The 21,935-nt window shown below is 45.3% G+C and overlaps 1 protein-coding gene across 2 annotated transcripts; it reads left to right on the top strand.

Annotated features, from left to right (window-relative positions):
* Window positions 1–6,466: 6,466 nt before the first annotated feature.
* CHRNA3 (cholinergic receptor nicotinic alpha 3 subunit) lies at window positions 6,467–20,864 on the top strand. Of its 2 annotated transcripts, none has more exons than XM_082238460.1 (6): window positions 6,467–6,779; window positions 10,548–10,684; window positions 11,844–11,888; window positions 13,288–13,397; window positions 15,846–16,860; window positions 18,022–20,864. In XM_082238460.1, exons 1-6 carry the CDS (start codon window positions 6,734–6,736, stop codon window positions 18,148–18,150), a joined length of 1,482 nt encoding a protein of 493 aa, XP_082094586.1. In that variant the 5' UTR covers window positions 6,467–6,733; the 3' UTR covers window positions 18,151–20,864. The 2 variants fall into 2 exon arrangements, with proteins under 2 accessions (XP_082094586.1, XP_082094585.1); XM_082238459.1 differs by having other exon boundaries at window positions 10,548–10,687.
* The last annotated feature ends 1,071 nt before the right edge of the window (window positions 20,865–21,935 follow it).

The raw sequence follows: 21,935 nt of genomic DNA, 5'->3' as shown, positions 1-21,935 counted from the left end.
TTTCTTGCCAGCAAATTCAGACATCTGTCTCTTTGGCTGACTACATTCCAACTCTCAAATTGTTTCTCAGCATCCCACCGGAACAATTAGCTAGTAGCCACCAACCATCAGTGTTCCCTTGAAACATCCTCTAGACCAGTGTTTCCCAACCACTGTTCCGCGGCACACTAGTGTGCCGCGAGATGTTGCCTGGTGTGCTGCGGGAAAAATTAAAAAATTCGAAAGATTTTTTTTTTAAAAAAAGTCAAATTTTCGATTGGGGCACCGTCACTAGATGACCCCTGGGGTTCCCTCCCTCCTTCCCGCTCTGCGCCTCCCTCCTCCTCCTCCTCCTCCTCCGGGGAGGCCCTTCCTGGCTCTCGGCCAAGGCTTGGCGGCTGCCACTCACTCGCTCGCCCACCCGTCCCTCCATCCCTGCACCCGGCCTCTCCCCCTCCGTCCCCGGCGTGGGGGCTGCCGGGATCCGTAGTCCCCTCGCCCTTGGGCTCCGCGCCCGCGCGGGGTGCGCAAACTACGTTTCCCAGCGTGGCCTGGCGGGCCGGGCGTTTTGTTTGAAGCGCTCTTCTCCCGGCCATGGAATGAGCGCAGCGGCGGCGGCCGGGCGGGCAGGGGCTCTTCCGCGCAGACCCCGCGCGGCCTGGCTGCGCCCCCGCAGAGATTGGGCGGCAGGATGGAGCCCGGGGATCCCCGCGGAGGCGGAGGCTGCCCCCCATGTAGGGCTGTGTCGGGGGGGGGGTTATTTTTGCAATGCTGCATCCGCGCCGGAGGGGACGCATCGGACCGCGGGGAGACCCCTTGGCGGGCGTGCAAGGCAATGCATGCGTGCAGGCGTTGCATGGAGTGCAGTGCAATGCAATGGCAACGCGGCGCCCTGCATGCATGCATGCAACTTCCACCGGCGCTCCGGACTTGGCAGGTGAGGGGGGTCCCCAGTGGGTGGCAGAGAGAGCCGGGAGGGCGAAGGGGAGCCGGGGGGGAGCAGCGCTGCTCCCCGAGCCGAGCCCGGGGGGAAACTTCGGCGTCGTTGCGCCGGGTGTTGGAAGCGGAGGCTGGCGGGGGCCCCTCACCTGCAAAACCTGATCGCCTCTCATATATTTCGTGCATTGCATTCATCGCCCGCTTTCTCCTCCAAGGAGCTCCCGGGGGCGCGCGTGGTTCTCCCCGTGTTATCCTCGCAACAACAGCCCTGCGAGGTGGGTCAGGCGAGTGGCCCAAGGGAGCACCAGGGATTGTCCTGGCCAGGTGGGGTAATTTGAACCCTGCTCTCTGCAAGGTCTTCGTCCTCATTTAGCCCCCACATGTGCATGACTGTGCATGACTGAGGTTTTCCCCCCTCGTCTTGGCTATGGTGTGAGTCTGTGCTGTTAATTAATGGGGTTCTGCCTTCGGAGAAGATGAGCCAGCCCTCAAGGAGGTGATTATGTAATTTGCTAGCAATTCATGTCCCTCCCGGCGTGACGCTGCGCGCTGACGTCACGGGGCTGTAATGGTGGTGTGCCTCGAGATTTTTTTCATGAAACAAGTGTGCCTTTGCCCAAAAAAGGTTGGGAAACACTGCTCTAGACAACCCCCATTAAAGAGACATCTCTGGCTATTAGACAAAATGGAACCATCTACAATAGGGATGAGGAATCTGAGGCCTTCCATATGCTGTTAGACTGTAACTCCCACCATCTCTAACCATTGGAACCATCTCCACAAACTCTTGGCAGTGCTGAATGGCACTGATGGGACTTTGAGTCCAACAACCTTGAGGGATGTAGGTTATCCATCCCTGATATAGAACAAGAAGTCTTGCTCAGTAAGAATCAGCCTGGGTTCTACAAGTTCTGTCTCACTAAGGTTTTAGAGTTTTTTGAAAGTGGCAACAAGCATGTAGACAAGGGTGAACTGGTAGACATTGTGCATTTGGATTAAAACAAAAAAACAAATGAACACAAAATGTGTATACCAGTCAAACTCATATACCTAATCATAAAAAACCTCTAAGTGGTTTACATAAAGTGTTTTTCAAAAAGCTTTTGATAAAATCTCACCAAAGGTGTCTGAGCAAGCTTAGCACTAATGGGCTGAAAGTCCTATTATGGACCTTGAGCTTGTTTGGGGGTTCTAGCAGGGGAGCGCAGCTATCGTATACCCTTGACTGAAGAACGGTACACTCCATCTATCTGGGATGGTCGTCCTCTTCCACCGAGCGTGCAGCTTCGGGAGGGACACACATGGAGCAGTGAGGGAGGAAGGGGACACCAGCCTAGCCAGCCAGATCAGCCGAATCAACCCTGGTGATCAGTGGGGTGACAGGTGTCACAGCGAGATCGCCCTCACATCCCTACTACCAAAAATAGCAGCGGTAAAAATTAATGTTTTGCCAAAAATGCTCTTCCTTTTTCAGACAGTCCCAGTAATGGTGAAAGATGATTGCCTCAAAAGATGGCAGAAGGAAATTTCCAAGTTTATCGGGGGGGGGGGAGGACAAGAATTAAACACAAGAGAGCCAGCGTGGTGTAGTGGTTAAGAGCAGTGGACTTGTAATCTGGGCAACCGGGTTCGCGTCCCTGCTCCTCCACATGCAGCTGCTGGGTGACCTTGGGCCAGTCACACTTCTTTGAAGTCTCTCAGCCCCACTCACTTCACAGAGTGTTTGTTGTGGGGGAGGAAGGGAAAAGAGAATGTTAGCCACTTTGAGACTCCTTCGGGTAGTGATAAAGCAGGCTATCAAATCCAAACTACTACTACTACTACTACTACTACTACTACTCTTCTTCTTCTTCTTCTTCTTCTTCTTCATCATCATCATCATCATCATAAGATACTTACAGATACAAAAGAAAGAGATGGTTTTGCCCTCCCAGACCTTAAATTGTATTATGAGGCTGCATGTTTGGTATGGATCAGGGACTGGATAAATCTGGAAAAGGAAGAAGCATTGGACTTAGAAGGCCACGATAACAGATTTTGATGGCATGCATATTTATGGTGTAGGAAAGGAAAAGTACATAAAGGATTTTACAATCATATAATTAGGAAATCATTAATGAGGGTCTGGGAGAGATATAAAGATTTAATAGAACAAAAGACACCTTGGTGGCGCTCACCAATTGAAGCTTTGCTGCTCAAACCACTTAGGAAAAAAGGGAAGTGGCTTACATACAGCGATGAAGATGAAGATGAAGAAGGAAAATGGAAATTAAAAGAGTATGAGGAAATAAAAGATCATTTTCAGAGTTGGTTACATTACAGGCAATTACATGAGATATACAAAGAAGATAGCAAGAAAGAATTTAGTTATACCACTTCTAGATTTCAAAAGGAAGTTATAGAAGGAAAAGTGAAGTTGCTGAAGGGTGCATATAGTAAGTATCCTGTTAGAATGGGAAACAAAAGACAAGGAAGTAAAATTGGTCATGTTCAAATGGGCACAAGATATAGGACACAACATACAATTTGAGGATTGGGAAAAACTGTGGAAAACAGACTTAAATTTACAGACTGTTCTCTTCTGAAAGAAAACTATATGAAAATGATGTATAGATGGTATATAACACCAGTACAGATAGCAAAAATGTACAAAACCCTGGTGAAACATATGCTGGAAATGTAAAGAAAAGGAAGGGACCTTCAATCATATGCGGTGGGAATGTAGAGAAAATTAAAAATTTTGGGAAATGATATATAATGAATTGAAGAAAATGTTTAGAATGACATTTGCAAAAAAACAGAAGCATTTTTATTAGGGATTGTAGGACAAGACCTGCCAAATAAAACAAAGAATCTATTTATGTATGCAACAACAGCGTCAAGAGTCTTGATAGCACAAGGATGGAAGAATGAGGAAACCCCGACAAAAGAACAGTGACAAGAGAAATTGATGAACTATGCAGAACTGCCTAAATTGACATAAGGACAACTGTGACTTCAAAGAAGAATGGGAACTTTTTACAAACTACTTAAAAAACAACAAAATGAATTGGACTCCATGGCAGGTTTTGAATAAACATGCACAAATTTATTGATGGTTAACATAGTAGGCGGATAATGTAAGCATTTATACAATTTTACAGTATGCAGAGAAAAATATGTGTTCAGAAATCAGAGAGAGGAGCTGAGAGAAGTCATGGCGGGGAGGGTTTGATGGGGAGGGGGGGAAAGGGGGAAAATAATGAATATTATATGTTTTGATATTTTGATATGTTGAAATTGTTAATAATTGTTTTTAAAAAGAAGTCCTATTTTGGATCCAAAACAGGAAGAAGAGAGTAGGAAAAAATGGAGAGTTCTCAAGATTGGGGATGTATGGTGAAGCACTGACACCCAAAAGCTAGTGCTTTTTAATTTGTTCCAGAATGAGCAGTGAATTGGCCAATCTTGTTGACAACAATTATTCAAATGTAAAAAAGGATATTGTCAAACAGGCTAACTGGACATTGAAATGGCAGGTGCCGTTCACTGTAAGGAAGTGTAAGTTGATGCAAATTGGGGTAAAAAGGTCTTAACTTCCCATGTATGAGCTGATGGGGTCTGAGCTGGCAGCAACCGACCAGAAATGAGACCCAGGACACAGCAGCTTTGAAAGAGGCAAATTGCATGCTAGGAATCATTTAGGGAAGGGATTGAGAATAAAACTGCCAGTATCATAACACCATAGTTCAACTGGGAGGAAAGCACCTTTGTTCATGGAGTGGATTGATAGCAGCAGGTGACAGGCCTTCTTACTGCTGTTCTAATTCTGAAAGAAGCAAACTTCCATAGCTGGGCTGGTGATGTTGCTCACCATGATATGATTGCCCCATCCTCCCTCCAAGGTCAGCAAAGACTGCGGTGCCTCAAAGATGCATGGTCTTCTTGCTGCAACCTAAGCAGAGGATGGAGGGGCTCACAGCATTAACACCCCAAAATTGTTGCACACCACTCCAATCTTCCAGGGGTTCCAGGCATTTACCCATGGCTTGGGTTCCTTGGAATGAGGGTCAGTAGAGACGGTGGTGTCCTTAGGATATGTGATTTATTTAAATACTTCTCCCACGGTCCTAGCTTTGTCATCCAGCATGGCTCTGTCTCTCTGGCTTTGTGTGCTCACCCCCCCCCCCACATTCTAAGTACCAGCCAGGGGAAGGGGAGGAGCCACACCAGCGCCACGCATTGACCCTCTGGCACAGAATTTTTAATTAGGCTAAGCATGGTGCTCTGCTGTTCTATTCACAACCATTGCCTAGACCAGGCTGCCTCGGCCCTACAGGGAGTCTTCTCTTCTCATGAGGTGGCCAAAGTCTTGGAGCCTCAGCTTCAGGATCTGTCCTTCCAGTGAGCACTCAGGGCTGATTTCCTTCAGAATGGAGAGGTTTGATCTTCTTGCAGTCCATGGGACTCTCAAGAGTCTCCTCCAGCATCAGAATTCAAAAGCATCCATTCTTCGGCGATCAGCCTTCTTTATGGTCCAGCTCTCACTTCCATACATCACTACTGGGAAAACCAGAGCTTTAACTATACGGACCTTTGTTGGCAAGATGATGTCTCTACTTTTTAAGATGCTGTCTAGGTTTGCCATCACCTTTCTCCCAAGGAGCAGGCGTCTTTTAATTTCGTGACTGTTGTTACCATCTGCAGTGATCATGGAGCCCAAGGAAGTAAAATCTCTCACTGCCTCCATTTCTTCCCCTTCTATTTGCCAGGAGGTGCTGGGACCAGTGGCCATGATCTTCGTTTTTTTGATGTTGAGCTTCAGACCATATTTTGCGCTCTCCTCTTTCACCCTCATTAAAAGGTTCTTTAATTCCTCCTCGCTTTCTGCCATCAAGGTTGTGTCATCTGCCTATCTGAGGTTGTTGATATTTCTTCCGGCAATCTTAATTCCGGCTAGGGATTCATCCAGCTCAGCCTTTCACATGATGAATTCTGCATAGTAACAAAATGGGTCCTACAGCACATCTAGGAATAACTGTGACTCCTGAAGAGTGTATGGACCATAATTTTAAAGAACATTCAAAGCACTTTCTTCCCCTCAGAGAATTCTGGGCACTGTAGTTTACCCCTCGCAGAGTTCAAATTCGCAGCCATCCTTAACAAACTACAGTGCCCAGAATTCTTTGCAGGAAAAAAGTGCTTTGAATGTACATTAAAGCCATAGCGTACAAGCACAGAGCCTAGATTCCTCTGTCTCATACACCTCCTCCGTTTCTGTCGCGGTCATTAAGAAAAATCCATAAAACATCTAAGAACTGTGTTAGCTAATTCATTAATGGTGCCTGACTACCAGCTCAGCTCCAAAGTGCTGCTTTTAATAATATGCAAACTCAAGTCTTGTCAATATCCGTTCCATGCACAAATTCAATTATCCCATTTTCATTAACTTGGACTTGTCTGAAATAGCTTGGCATGAGATTTGGAGTAAGGTTCCGATCTTCCCTGCCTGGCCAAGTGCAAAAGCTCTTAACTATGGTTATCAGCTTTGCTTATGCATGAGCACATCAGCGGACGAGGAGGTTTCATGCTTGCTGTAGCTGCACCTATTTGACTTGACAATTCTCCTATCTTGGTGTGGGCAGCCAGGAAAGGGGCAGGGCTGTGGTTATACAGCGCGCTTCCAAGCACGGAACAGCAGGTTCAGGGCCCTGCTGGCAACCCACGGCTCCTGGCTGCATCGGTCAGAATCCAGGCTGTCTTATTTTGCAAGGAGTCTGTGCAAAGCTGCCCAGCTGCTTCTGTCTCCGGCAGGCTCTGTTGCCGAGTGGGGAGGATGCTGGAGCTGCTCCTGCCAGTGGCTCTTTTCCCTTTCCTTAAAGGTGAGTGACTGTGGACGGCTAGGGGAGAGGACTGCGGGTGGGGGAATTGCAAAGGGTAGACTACACTTATTGGATTTCAATAGAACCTGAAGTTGGGTTTGGGAATCCGTAATGTAAGATTCTTTCTCATTCTGGAGGGTTGTGCAGCTGGATTATTCTTTTTTTATCTCTCCTTTGAAGAAGCAAAATGGTTGATTGGGAAGGCCATACATTTCTCGTAATTTCCCAGGGGAATGTGTTGTGTGTGTTTCAGTTTGACAATGTGGTAAGGCCAGAAATGGTGACATCCTCACCCTGCAGAATGTATGTGAGATAAGGGACCCAGCCTCTGACAAACTCAGCCTTTAAGCTTGTTTTGGTAGCAGGGAGGGTGGGGTCATCTTCAGCAGAGAGGTGGGTGTTGGAAAGAGGGAAAACTCAAGAGAAGAAGAAGCCAACTAGAAGAGGCGGGAGGAAAGAGAACAAAAGAAGCCGGATGAAAACTTCGTATTTATGCCAAGGAAATCATACATGAAAATAAGGGCTGGGGTTTTTTTTAAGAAAAAATCTAAAATGCTAATGTTCCAGGTTGTCTCACTTAAGAGATTATCTCTGAAGGACTTAAAGTTATATATAAATTAACTCAGAATTAGTAATTTCCTTCTTTTTGTAAGGAAATATCACTTTCCCAAGCAAACCAATGAAATATTTTAAACCTTGTTACAGCCTGGACGTTTGGAGCACTGAATGTTACATGTCTGCAAGATGTAAAATGTACCTGAGGATAAAAATTCATGCTGTTTTTATTGACCAATTGGGAACATGTCTGTTTTCCTGTCTCCTGGAATATATACAAGGAGTGAAACTTCTCTCCAAACAAATGTAGTATGAGCTTTCAAATTTCTGTTCTGCTGTTGAGTAGCTGTTGATTGAGGGGATATGTGGCAGATTTTCACAAAGGCAAGATTTTGAAGCAAAACATTAGATGTGCAAAAATAGATGGCTTTCAAAGCAGAGGTTATAGGCAATCCACCCATTCCTAGGATGGCCTGTTAAATCCACAGGTCTGTCCAACCATAAATAAATTGTGCTTTGTTACTTGGTTGACTGAACACAGAATCACAACCAAATTGCACTTGCTCAGAGGACCACAGCCACCTTTGCAAATGGGAGTCCAGGGTCTGCGTTGCATTTTGAGCAGCCCCTAAATTGTGTCGGTTTGAAGAGAGAGCAAAACGAAGCGTGCCCCTCTTTTCCCCTAATCCAAGATGGTAGCAAACATTGTTGTACCACTGTAAGTCTGCTTTGATCTACCGTCTTTGCACAGCAGATTATGTTCCTCTGCATTTCTGCTCATGTTTCAAATCTGGGGAATTTGTTTTAAGAGGTTCTGTTGCCATGTCTATCAGCAGTGCACCCTTGGCTAGAAACGTTTCAAAATATTTTTAACAAATCATAGCGAGCAATACGAAATGGTTAGAACACATCGCAGAAAATTTAACAGTGGTGTGAAGATAATGCAAAATCCATGACCCCCCCCCCATGCACTTTGGAACAGCAGTTCATGGGGCAAAGGGCCTGTTGCAGAAGAAAACCAGCCACGTCCCTGGGCTCAGAAGCAATCTGTGCATGCTCACGCACGGCCCCCGGCCACAAAACAGTGTTGATCAGTTCTACCATCAGAACATGATTTACACATGCCACAAGCATTTTGATCAATCTTTTGTTTTAGCCTTAATAGAAAATATTCAGTATAGAGCGTTTGAACTCCGGGGGGGGGGGGCAAGTATATATATATTTCTTTTGAGGGGGTGATGCTGCAGATATTTCTTTAGCTTCCTCCATGAATTGCTTTCATTTATGACTGTAAACCCCAGGATACTAACATGATCTTAGCTCACTCACACTTTTTTTTTTGTAGGAAGGAGTCTCCTCTACTAAAATAAATAAGCCAATGCCCATATGCACAGGTGCATGGTTTTAACTGCAGAGATTTTAGAAAAAAAATTAAAACAGTAGCAGTAATTCTGAGTTTTTAAATAGTTAGTGGCTGAGAATATGTATCTAGAATTAATTTTGGTAGTAGAGCATCTTCAGTATTGACAAGCAACCACTGTATTTTTATAATCTTAGAATTGTAGTTGGAAGAGACCCTGCAGGAATACGCAGCTGTACTTTGTTCATGCTGTATGAATTAATGCAGTTAGTTGTGGTTAATTATAATGGATTTCTGTGAATTGTGTCAAATGTTAATTCGACATGGCATACTCTAGCATGCTTTAATCACTTTATAAAATAACCCCCCCCCCAACAAACATCAACTCTTGGACAAACACGGGCTGTGTCCAATGATTCTCATTACATCCCCACTAAAAGGCACATTTTAGCTTACAGAATGCAATTCAGCAAAGTTGCTTTTGTGAGGTCAGTAGTTGTTGACAATATTCGGAACAAGTAAATCAACAGCACTTTCCATGATTTAATTTAGCAAGGAAAGGAAAGGAAAGGAAAGGAAAGGAAAGGAAAGGAAAGGAAAGGAAAGGAAAGGAAAGGAAAGGAAAGGGGAAACTCAGCTTTAATGTTTCCAAACTCATTGCATCCCCACTGCTGGCTAGATATACGCATTATACTGCTTAAACACACCACATCCAATGCCATTCTTCTGTAACTGCATGGGCACCAAGTAAATTAAATTGGGTATCTCTCCATCTAAATAATAAATCCCAGGCTCCTTTCTTCTGTGTCTATGGAGTTTGTTGGTGGAGGAGGAGGCACACTAAGGAGGGCAGTTGCAGAAGGGTCATGGCTTGTTATTTAATTTTTCACCGGAAATCATAGAATTGTGGAGTTGGAAGGTGACGCCAAGGGTCATCTAGTCCAACCCCCTGCAATGCAGAAATTCGAGCTAGAGAATCCCTGGCAGACAGACACCCAGCCTCTGTTTAAAAACCTTCAATGCAAGAGAGCCCAGCGCCTTCAGAGGTAGACCGTTCCACCATAGACCATTTCTTCCACAACCAAGCCTTTGGGCTTTCACTACCTGGGACCTTTGAGAAGTGGGTCGGAAGTTTCCAATGTATTTCTTTTCCCCCTTGGTTTTTATATCTATGGAGGTTGCCTGTGTGGTTAGTTGCTTGCAAGTTGCCCCGGGCAAGATACAGAGACTAGCAAATTCAGTTAATAACGACGGTGATGATGTCAGTTCTGTCCCTTTGTTCTGTCCCCTTCTCAGACAGAGGAAGGGACGGGGTAAAGCAAGCCCTTGGCGTGCAGAATGTTCCAGCTCCAATCCCCAGCATTTCCCCCAGCAAGGATGCTCTGTCCTGCCACCAAATGCGTTTCTGGAAGCTGCAGGAGAGGGAGGGCTCTTGCACCTGAATTCTGCTTGGAATCGGGTTGGTCACTAGGAGGACAGGGTGCTGGACTGGAGAGAGTCCCATGGCTCTTCACAGGTTCTTATATTCTTAAGTTCTGTAGTAGATTATGGGAAGGACTCGGCTAGGGTTGCCATATTTCAAAAATTGAAAAGTTTTGAAGCTATTTTTTTAGGAAATTTGCCCCAAAATCAACGCTTCCAATATGGGCTGCCATCTACCTGGGTTTCCCTGGACATTTTTAACCGACTTTTGAAAATTCCGCCCAGATGCCATTTTCGATGGGTGAATCCCAGCTCTGTCCTAGCAATTCCAGACGTATGGCAGCCCTACTCTGACTGAGCCAAGAATGTTTCAGAAATCCAGGCCAAAATGTCGTGAGCTTTGTATGTGCTCCAACCCTGCCCTCTTTTAGGTTGCCATTGTTTCGAAGCTGAACACCGACTCTACAATGAGCTATTTGCCAATTACAACAACATCATCAGGCCTGTGGAGAATGTGTCTGACCCGGTCATGATTTCGTTCGAGGTGTCCCTATCGCAACTCGTAAAGGTGGTGAGTAGGCTGCGAGAGAAGCCCTGATGCCTTCCGGGTGTTTTCAGACTTTTACAACTGATGGGCAGACTGGGAGCCAGTGTGGTATAGTGGTTAGAGTCCTGGAACCTGGAAGACCCGGGTCCAAATCCCATCTTGGCCATGAAGCTCACCGGGTGACTTTGGGCCAGTCACCGTATCTCAGTCTCACCCACTTCACAGGGACGTTGTGGGGTGAAAAGGGAAGAGGCAGTAACCAATTAAATAAACAAACCATCCAGAGGGCGCTGGGTTGGCAAAAGCTGGACCAGAGACTGTACTTTTTGTCCCAGTTCAGTTGCTGAAATAATCCATTTGTGTCAGGTTGCCACTCAACACTGGAAGTCAAAAATTCTGGTGAATGGATGGGATGTGAACTGCAAAACGGGTTCAGGGGAGAGCCCAGGCACTTTCCACTGGCCCAGCCGGGGGGGGGGTAGTACAGAAGCTATGAACAGGGGCAGGAGGGGAAAGACTTGGCTGGGGTTCTACTCAGATCATATTATATAGCCTATTTTGAAACAACTGCACTGGATGCCAGTTCATTTTCGAGCCCTTTTCAAGGTACTCACTCTGGTGCTCAAAGCCCTAAACAACTCAGGCCCCAAACACCTGAAAGCCTCTTCCTTCCCTTTAAACCCTCAGGTACTGGGATCAGCAGAGGGGGCCCTCCTGGTAGTTCCTTCCCCCTCAGGGTTATTTTGGGGAGTGGAGGGTCTTCTCCGTGGTGGCCCCTAAGCTGTGTATGCCCCACAGAGGGTCGCCTGGTGCCTTCCCTTGCTTTTGACACTTGAGGTCTGTGTTTTTAGGATCCACATTATTTTTATGGCTGTAAGCTTTTTTTAAAAAAATGTTTTTAATGTTGCGTTTTAATGTTTCAACCTGCCTTGGAGTGAAGAGTGGATTATTATTAATAATGGTCATAGTAATAACTGACCTGAAAGTGAAGGAACCCATCTGTGCCATTTTCCCCTGGGTTGCAGAGCAACCCTCCAGCCAGCTCAAGAAAAACGCCTGAGCCCCTCTCCATCCCCAGAGACTTCCAGGCGGACGACAAAACCAAAGCATTGTTGAATTACACCGGGAATGTAACTTGGATGATGGGTTTCAAACCCAGCTATGACTTTTCTTTTCCCAGGACGAAGTGAACCAGATTATGGAGACTAATTTATGGCTGAGACATGTAAGTAACACCTCCCCCCCCCAAAAAAAACCCGCCCCTACCACAGAAGGAACGCTTTAGGATTTTTGTAAAAAAAACACAACCAAAAAGCATTGGAAGTATTTTCAGTTATATATGTAGATTGCACACATACCATTGAAAGCACAGCGCTTCCCCCAAAGAAACCTGGGAACTGTAGTGTTAAGGGTGCGGAAAATTGTAGGTTAGTGTCCTATATTGGGGGGATAGCTGGGGAAGGGGGATAGGAAGTGCAGTACATACATACAGACATACATACATACATGATGGTGATACACCTGTGTGGTCCAGGAACCCATTGAAGAAGGAAACCCCGAAGGCTGCAGCCAGAGTCAGAAACAGGAAACACTTTTTATGCTCTGCTGCCACCTAGTGGTTGTCTGTCTTGTTGGCATTAAATAAATCATAACAGCATCCTGGGGAATGAAGAAATCCCAAGGAAATGATGTGAGGAATTCAGAGATCTCATTGGGTGCCCTCCCCTTTGAGAAAACAGAAAATTGAGAGCAAATCCTAAACTATAGACCCCCCCCCGTTTTATAACATCATCTAGGGGTGCCATATTTCAAAAAGTGAAAATCCAAACACGAGACATTGAGCTTCCCCCCCCCCCCAAGATCTACTTTTAAGGAAATTCGCCAAAATCCGCACTTCTGACATGGGTTGCATCCAGATTTTCCCAGACATTTAAGCGATTTCCGTTTCTGACAGCCAAATCCTGGCAATGTCCAGGAAATTCCGGACATATGGCAACCCCACATTATGAGGCAGATTTAGCCAGCCACTGGAAAATGTGGGGCTTTTGATCGCTCAAGGTGACCCAACATTCCTTGCATTTCTGATGTTTACCCTGTGAATCTTTTCTTAGGCAGCCAAAACAGCATCACCCTTGCAGAAGGGGGAATTAATTGCGGAATGGGGGGGCGTGTTGTGAGGTTTGCAGATGTACAAAAAGACATTCCCTCAGCTTATCAGGGATGGAATGTTGGGTGTGTTTGTGGAGAAGGAAGAGAAAGCTCACATCCACACCACATTTAAAGAACATGGCTTCCCCCAAAGCATCCTGAGAACTGTAGTTTGATAAGGGTGTTGGGAATCATAGCTCTGCAAGGGATAAACTATGGTTCCCAGCATCGTAGACAGACAGACAGACAGACAGACAGACAGACGGATGAGCACTTTGGGTCTAATTTTAGTGTTGTTTTTACATTTGATTTTCCCATTTCTTTTTTTTTTCTGGTTTTATTTTGTAAGTTGTACTGAGACACATAAACACACTAAATGAATGAATGAATAAAATGAATGAATGAATAAGCTATAATAAGAAGTTGTGGGAAAATTCTAAAATACCACTTGATTTCTCTTCTTCTTCATTGATTAGATGTGGAACGATTACAAGCTGAAATGGAATCCAGAGAAGTATGGAGGTGTTCAGTTTATTCGAGTGCCATCGCAGAAGATCTGGAAGCCAGATATTGTGCTATATAACAAGTAAGATTATACAGTCTGGTCTATTCTTAAAAGATTAATTTATGTTTTAGCATCTTTCCCTTTCCAAAGGTGTAGTAAAATCCATGGTATGGAAGCTGTGTCCCACCAGCATGGCCACTGGGTGGATGAAGTTGTAGTCCATCATCATCTAGAGCAGGCATAGGCAAACTCCGGCCCTCCAGATATTTTTTGAGACTACAATTCCCATCATCCCTGACCACTGGTCCTGTTAGCTAGGATCATGGGAGTTGTAGTTCCAAAACATCTGAAGGGCCAGAGTTTGCCAATGCCTGATCTAGAGAACCACAGATTCCCAGTCTCTGGTTTACACTGAACATCTGGCACTGGTTTAGACAGAGTAACATCATTGGTCTCTTGTCCAGCCCAGTACTCTGACTAGGAGTGGCTCGTTACCCAAGACCCACATAACCAGAGACCCAAGAGCATCCACAAGCAAAACACGGGTTCTTATCCCAAGGCACAGCACTCTCACTGTTAAATGCCCATTTGGAAAGGAAGGAATCCCCATATAACCTGCTCATGCTATTTCTCAAAAGAGTAAATGCATCCTTAAACATAGAACCATAGAGTTGGAAGGGACCCCAAGAGTCATTTAGTCCAACCGCTTGCAGTACAGGAATCTCAACTCAAGCATCCAGGACAGATGGCCATGTGACCTCTGCTTATACACCTCCAAGGAAGGAGAGCCCACCACCTCCCAAGGGAATTTGCTCCGCTGTGGAACAGCCCTCAACCTCCCAAAGTTCTTCCTAATGTTTAGTTGGAGTCTCTTGTCAGTTGAATCAATTGGTCTGGGTCCTAACCTCCAGAGCAGCAGAAAACAAGCTTGCTCCCTCTTCTATGCAACAGCCTTTTAGATGTTTGAAGATGGCTATCATATCCCTCTCATTCTCATCTTCTCCAGGCTAAACGTTCCCAACTCTCTCAACCATTCCTCATCAGGCAAGGTTTCCAGACCAAGCCTTGGTATTACCTTTTCTCCTTCATGAAGTAATTTTGTGCCCCACCACCCCTTTTGCAATTTCTTGCCATTTCACAAATCTCAGGGATCATCAGACTTTCCACGGACCATAGCGCAGGATATCTGACTCAACTAAGTCACAATCACACAAGGGCCACTAGAAGGGCTTCACTACAAGCTGCTTGCAAAAGTCAAAATCAGAAGCGGCAAAGTGATCATCTGAATCCACTCCCTTGCTAGCCTTTTCTTCTTATATTGGACAAATCCAACCCACATCAGTCTCTCTTGTCTCAGTAGCGTGTCTGTGTTATGGACTGGCACAACCTAAGCAGTCCAGACAGAGAGAGGTTGGATGGTCATCTGTCATGGTTGCTTTCGTTTGTAACTCCAGCATTGCAGGGGGCTTGACTATTGGGATCCCTTCCAACTCTAGGATTCCTGTAGATGAATCTCAATGCCCCCCTTTCCCTTCCATTGTTTCTCTAACATGGTGTCTTCTACTGAACTGAAGAAATGAAATGTGTAATCAACTTGGAACAGAGTATGGCAGAGGTAGCATTACATTTCTAATCTGGTAGCTTCCAATAACAGTAAAGAACAATACAGTCGATGCTCAGGTTGCGAACGTGATCCATGTGGGATGCACATTTACAACCCGCAGTGGCGTGTCTGTGCACATGCAGGTTGCAATTCTGCGCATGCGCAAAGCGTGATTTAGCGCTTCTGCGCATGCGCAACCACCGAAACCCGGAAGTAACCCATTCCGGTACTTCCGGGTTTCGGCGGTCCGCAACCTGAAACATCTGTAACCCGAGGTATGACTGTAATTGCTACATTGGGGCACTAATTGAATCCCATCAATCTACATTAGGAGGCGTCAAGAAAGAGGCTGTGCGTACCCCGGCAGAACAGCCATCCCTCCAGGGCAGCGTTTCCCAAACATCTGATAGATATGATGCCAATTATGTTCAAGCGATTCACTGTATTGTGTTTTTAAAAGGTAAATTGCTGCAGGATCAAGGATGCTGCCTGCAGGGAGGCGACCTTTGGCCCCCTGCTTCCGTTCCAACAAGAGTCTGAAGACACTGCAGGCAACGGGAGGAACACAGTTCCAGAGGGTGGGGGATAAATGCAATGCAGTTTAATAATTTCTGAAACAAGGTGAGAGCTGAAACACAGCCAACCTTCAGCATTAAAAATTATCCAAATTTTGCAATATAGTTCTCCAGCCAAATGAGAGGTGCAAAAATGCACATGCTGGGGTGAAGTGTGTGTTAAAATGCATTAGTGAATATAACACTCAACAATGCATTATATTAGGGGAAATTTGCTTTGCAAATTAGGAGACATTCACACTAAAATGCTGCTGAATTTTCTTGAGGGCATTTTAAAAAAAGGAATTCACAAAGTGATGTGACAATGTGGAGAACACAACTTTGGGGTCTGTTGTTTCCCCCCCTCCCTAGTGCTGTTGGAGACTTCCAGGTGGACGACAAAACCAAAGCATTGTTGAATTATACCGGGAATGTGACTTGGATGCCCCCAGCTATTTTTAAGAGCTCGTGTAAAATAGACGTGACCTACTTTCCATTTGACTACCAGAACTGCACCATGAAGTTTGGCTCCTGGTCCTACGACAAAGCCGAGATTGACCTGGTTCTCGTTGGCTCCACTATGAACCTGAAGGACTATTGGGAGAGCGGAGAGTGGGCCATCATTAAGGCCCCAGGCTACAAACACGACATCAAGTACAACTGCTGTGAAGCCGTGTACACAGATATCACCTATTCCCTTTATATCAGGCGGCTGCCCTTATTTTACACCATCAATATGATCATCCCATGCCTCTTGATCTCCTTCTTAACCGTGTTGGTGTTTTATCTGCCTTCCGACTGTGGTGAGAAAGTGACGCTGTGCATCTCGGTCCTTTTGTCCTTGACTGTTTTCCTACTGGTGATAACAGAGACCATTCCTTCAACCTCTCTAGTGATTCCACTGATTGGGGAGTACCTCCTCTTCACCATGATATTTGTCACTCTCTCCATAGTCATTACGGTGTTTGTGCTCAATGTACACTACAGGACACCAAGGACGCACACCATGCCTGAGTGGGTGAAAACCATCTTCCTGAACTTTCTCCCCAGGATCATGTTCATGACCAGGCCCACCAGTGAACCAGATGACAGTGGCCAGGACTCTAAGCCGTCTTACAACACGGAGCTCTCTCCCTTGGACTGCTTTGGCGGCACAGAGACCAGGTGCTACAAAGACAGCCTCCCGTGCCAAGAAACGACCTGCGTTTGCTACCAACACCAACATATAAAATATGTCAAGGTGAACAGCAACCTGACCCAGAGCTCCAGTTCTGAATCTGTAGACGCTCTGCTTTCGTCTTTGGTTGTATCGCCAGAAATGAGAGATGCGATTGAGAGCATTAAATACATTGCAGAAAATATGAGAATGCAAAATGAAGCCAAGGAGGTACGGGCAAACTTTATTAATTATTCAAGCTACATGCACCACATTTTAAATCGGGGCTAGGGAACCTTTGACCCTCCATATCAGCCTTTCTCAACCTTGGGTCCTCAGATGTTGTTGGACTACAACCGCCATCATCCCTAGCTAGCAGGACCAGTGGCCAGGGATGATGGGAGTCATAGTCCATTAGCATCTGTCAGGTGAAAGGTTCCTAAGTCATGGTGCAGAGCAGGGCAATAAACCTGTGTACCCAGGGAACAAAACATCAGACTGCAGGGGTGAGGAACCACAGGAAGCTATCTTGTACCAGGTCAAACTATTTGTTCACCTAGCCCAGTACTATTTCCTCCGTCCTCACCATTTCAGATTCTGGGCTCCCTTATCACTTGCAACTCAGTCCACCACACGCATGGAGTTCACCGTCACAAGATGTACTGACTTGGATGACACACTACTTACTACTTACTCATTGTAGTAGTAATACTACTTACTGTGTATTACGTACAGTAAGAACATAGTAAGAGCTTGCTGGATCAAGCCCATCTAGTCCACTATCCTGTTCTCACAGTGGCTGACCAGACGCTGCTGGAAACCTGCAAGCAGGACCCGGGCCCAAGAGCCCTCTCCCCTCCTATGGGTTCCAGCAACTGGGATCCAGAACAGGCAGAGCACAGCCATCCATAGCCCTCTCCCCCATGAATTTGTCCAATCTTCCTTTAAAGCCTTCACTGCCTCTTGTGGGAGCAGAAGTTCATAGTTGAACTTCTTCTCTGTCCTGAATCTTCCAACATTCAGCTTTGTTAGATGTCAGGTTTGAGTGTTGTGAGGGAGAGACATTTCCTGCCCCCTTCCTCCATGTCACACATACTTGAAACACTTCTATCATGTTGCCTCTTGCTCAGCTTTTCCTCCCAGTCCCCCACACTGCCTTTTCCCATAAGGCGGCTGCTCCAGCCTCTCGATGCTTTTGGCTGCTCTTTTCTGAACCTTTTCAGGCTGATGGTCCTGGTGAGGAAACACTGCAATACCAGTCCAGCCATGGAGCAAATTCACATGGTGGATTTTGTTATATCAAATCACAAATACTGTATTGAACTTTCATACTACCACAATAGGTTTATAAAAGTTGTACCTGAATTGATAAAAAAAAATTTTATTTTCCAGACTCAAGATGACTGGAAATACGTCGCCATGGTCATTGATCGCATTTTCCTGTGGGTATTTATTCTTGTGTGCATTCTGGGGACAGCAGGACTATTCTTGCAACCGCTAATGGTTGGAGATGAAGTATAGGCGATATTCCCCTGTAAAAAAATCTATTTCCTGTTTGCTGTCCAAACGTCTTACCTGCTCTCTCTTTATGTTAAAGTAATTATTCCTATGTCTTTCAGTAGTGGAGTAAAGATACTTAAACATTAGGCTAGATTCAGCCACCTTCCATTTAAATATAAAAATACTAATGATTTGTATAACACTGTTATGAAGTACTGTATAAGACTGGAAAATTTTAATTTCTAGGAAGAATGCCAGTTTTCTTCTTATATTCACTCCTAGAAGAAAATGAGATCTGAGTGGGTGTCAAGAGCCTCAAAGAAATGCAGTTCTACACAAGTGGGAAAAGTTTGTTCTACTGCCCTAAGCCAACCAAAGATATTGCAATAGCTTTAACAATGTGGATCACTGCCACAACTCTAGCCATATCACTGATGGTGTGTCAAGAGTGAAGCCCTCCTCTCTAAATACACTAGGACACTGGGTCACTATGAAATCAATTCCTCAACTCAAAAAGGAAGGATTTCTTCACACGCACACAGCTAATTTATGGAAGTCCTGGCCATAGGATGTGATACACACATCTATAGGGAAACCAATAAAAACAGCAAAACACCTGGCAGCTGCCTTTCTTCACTGCATCTCTCGTGGCAGGAGAAACCAGAACTTGAAGCACAGGACATGAGGTCCTACAAGGCTGAAGTTATTCGCTAACTAAGATATAGTCCTCGTGGCTTCTGAGCTCGCCAGCAAATGAGGAAAAGCAAGTATCTTGTTTGTTTCTTTTTAAACCTACCGAAACTCCTTTCATTTCCCAAGTCAGGCATTCACAACTTCAGGTCATTTGACCAGTTGGAACATGGCAAGCCATGAATGACACACGACTTAGGCAACCCACTTTCCCTTGGGCCTAGACACAAGCTCATTAGCCATTGAAGTGTCAAGGAAAGGAAGTTATTCTCTTCCTTAGAGGGACTCATCAGAAAAGAGGTCATTATAGATGAGAAACAGAACCAAACCTATGTGCACTTTCAGTCGGACTTGCTTTTCTTACTCCCACACCGTTGAGTTCAGGCATTGCAAAATGAAAAGAGCCATATCAATCAAACTGAGGACACTCCGAAGAGCTGTTAGCCATTGATAAAATGAGGGTCTAACTATTCAGGGGCAGCATCCCTTTGCTGACCAGAGAAGGGGGCAGCCATCTCCATGATGCCTTGCCTGTGAGCTTCACGGGGATGCTTAGCTGTACAAGATGGAACAAGGCAATTCACCTGTTCTTGGCTGCTGCTGTTTTTACATTCATCTGGCAAATAACTGCAAACAAATCCTGCTACGTAGCATAAGATGTGTGCAAAGAGGGATTATTGTTTAGGCAAGATGGTGGATTAGTCAGCTAGCACCTGAAAGGCTTTTCCGTTACCAGACCTAAAACATTGCAGACACAGCAAGACCTCTTCCACATCTCTGTTTGCCTTGCTTTTCCCTGGGAAAACATTTATGCTTTACTGCTGAACTGGAAAAAAAGAAGATACAGTGGTACCTCGGTTTAAGAACAGCCCTGTTTATGAACTATTCAGTTTACGAACTCCACAAAACCGGAAGTAGTGTCCTGGTTTGTGAACATTACCTCAGTCTAAGAATGGAAGCCGAACGGTGGTAGGGCACCGGTGGCGGGAGGCCTCATTAGGGAAAGTGCACCTCGGTTTAAGAACGGTCTTCTGGAACAGATGAAGTTCATAAACCGAGGTACCACTGTAGTTTGGTTTTCCACAAATTTTCGTTTGTCCCAATTCAGCGGGAAACGGTGGGGTTTCCCAGGGGAAAGCAGCGGGGCAAATGCAAAACTGCTTGAGCGCATGCTTTCTGGACACGAGACAAGTGGAAGTGTGCACAAGTCCCAAGTACAGTAGTGGCTAGTATTAGAGGGAACAGATCTGCAGTTTGCAGGTAGGATTTGGACTGTCTGCACAGAGCAGAGAACTGTTTTGATGGGTTTTGGCAAAAAGTAGCTGTAGATGTCATCCCAACTGCAAACGACATTCTGATCCAAGCCACCTATGGAAATCACCAGTGGAACCAAGACTGGGTCTGTGTCCCCCTGGCTTGCTTTGGAGCGCCTCTAACAAAATGTAATTCTGTTATGTATCTACTGAATAGAGTGCTGTAAAGAGAACAGAAGGAATAGACTCATTGCATGTACATTTTACTTCATATACTATAAAATAAACTTCATTCACCAATAATGAAAATACTCAGGGTCTTTCAAAGCCATTTTTCTGAAATCCCAGATTTTGGCTTTCATGCTGTATTAGCCCCATTTTGTGGGAGTGGCATAGAATGAATGGCGGGGGTGGGCTTTGCCACAGTGCAAGAGTCACGAGCTTATTTGCTCCCTTAAGGAATATGAGGAATTGCATTCATCAGCACTGAAGGAGCAGTCCAGTCTTTACAAATCCACAATAAAGAGCTTGGACTAAAAAGCTGAACAAAATTAAGAATACAACAGTTATTCTTAATTTCTAACTGGCCTCATAATTTTCAATGATTAAAACCAGGAATTTGGGGGGGGGGTCTTGTTTTAAGAATATTAAAAGGAAGATGATTAGGCATGGGTTAGAGACACTGGGACCCGCTGAAGCAAATAAATAAAAATCGTACAATTACTGCAATATAAACTGATAATCTAGAGAAGCCCAAAAGGCAAAAGAAAAACAACAGGAGCATATCAAATGGGACCTGTTTCTGAAAGGTGAAATACTGAAGGCCAAAAGGCAGACAATTCCAACAAGAAAGAAAAGTGGGATGCATCTAAAGAAACCAGTGTGGCTCAGCTTACAGATGAGATGAGAAGTATAAGAAATGGAAGAAAGGGGAAATTGTGAAGCAAGATCTTGCAGCGAGCAGGTCAGGTGGACTAAAGCTTAGAACAGGCATCCCCAAACTCAGCCCTCCAGATGTTTTGGGACTACAATTCCCATCATCCCTGACCACTGGTCCTGTTAGCTAGGGATGATGGGAGTTGTAGCTCCAAAACATCTGCAGGGCCAAGTTTGGGGATGCCTGGCTTAGAGTGAGCTCAGGCTTGCAAGTTAAAAATAATTTTGAAAGGTTTCTTTGGCTACATTCAAAGCAAGAGGAACAAGCAAGCGGTAGGCCCTCTGAATGGAGAAGGTGGATAAATGCTACTGGGTCATAGAGAGAAGGTGGGACTGCTCAATATCCACTTTGTCTCTTTCTTCACCCAAAAGGAAATCAGTGCCCAACCTGTTGATAACAGAATAAACAATATGAAAGCTGGGTGCAGCTTTGAACTTCCTGACTCAAAGAGGCTGAGCATGAAATGAAAAGGAATATGAAATGGTAAAATAGGTAAAAGATAAGGACCCCTGGACAGTTAAGTCCAGTCAAAGGTGACAATGGGGTGCGGCGCTCATCTCGCTTCAGGCAGAGGGAGATGGTGTCATGTGGCCAGCATGACTAAACCACTTTTGGCGCAATGGGACACCGTGACTGAAGCCAGAGTGCACGGAAACGCTGTTTATCTTCCCACCACAGCAGCACCTATTTATCTACTTGCACTGGTATGCTTTTGAACCGCTAGGTTGGCAGGAGCTGGGACAGAGCAATGGGAGCTCACCCCGTCGCAGGGATTCAAACCGCTGATCTTCCGATTAGCAAGCCCAAGAGGCTCAGCGGTTTAGACCACAGCACCACCTGTGTCCCTCTGCAACATGAAATGAACTCCCTGCTAAGAACAAATAATATCAACTGTTTACATAAAAAGCAAACAAATTACTATGAGA

The sequence above is a fragment of the Podarcis vaucheri genome (assembly GCF_965113315.1).
Source record: "Podarcis vaucheri genome assembly, chromosome: 9".
Classification (NCBI taxonomy): domain Eukaryota; kingdom Metazoa; phylum Chordata; class Lepidosauria; order Squamata; family Lacertidae; genus Podarcis; species Podarcis vaucheri.
The sequence above is the reverse complement of the archived record's forward strand: the minus strand, read 5'-3'. Positions and strand labels throughout refer to the sequence as shown.

What these genes read in the sequence shown, in the direction of transcription:
- CHRNA3 (XM_082238459.1), top strand. Translation starts at nt 6,734, where the DNA reads ATGCTGGAGCTGCTCCTGCCAGTGGCTCTTTTCCCTTTCCTTAAAG. An exon ending in TATCGCAACTCGTAAAGGTG is followed by an intron (nt 10,688 to 11,843) that starts GTGAGTAGGCTG and finishes TTCTTTTCCCAG; the next exon opens with GACGAAGTGAACCAGATTAT. An exon ending in GATATTGTGCTATATAACAA is followed by an intron (nt 13,398 to 15,845) that starts GTAAGATTATAC and finishes CCCCCTCCCTAG; the next exon opens with TGCTGTTGGAGACTTCCAGG.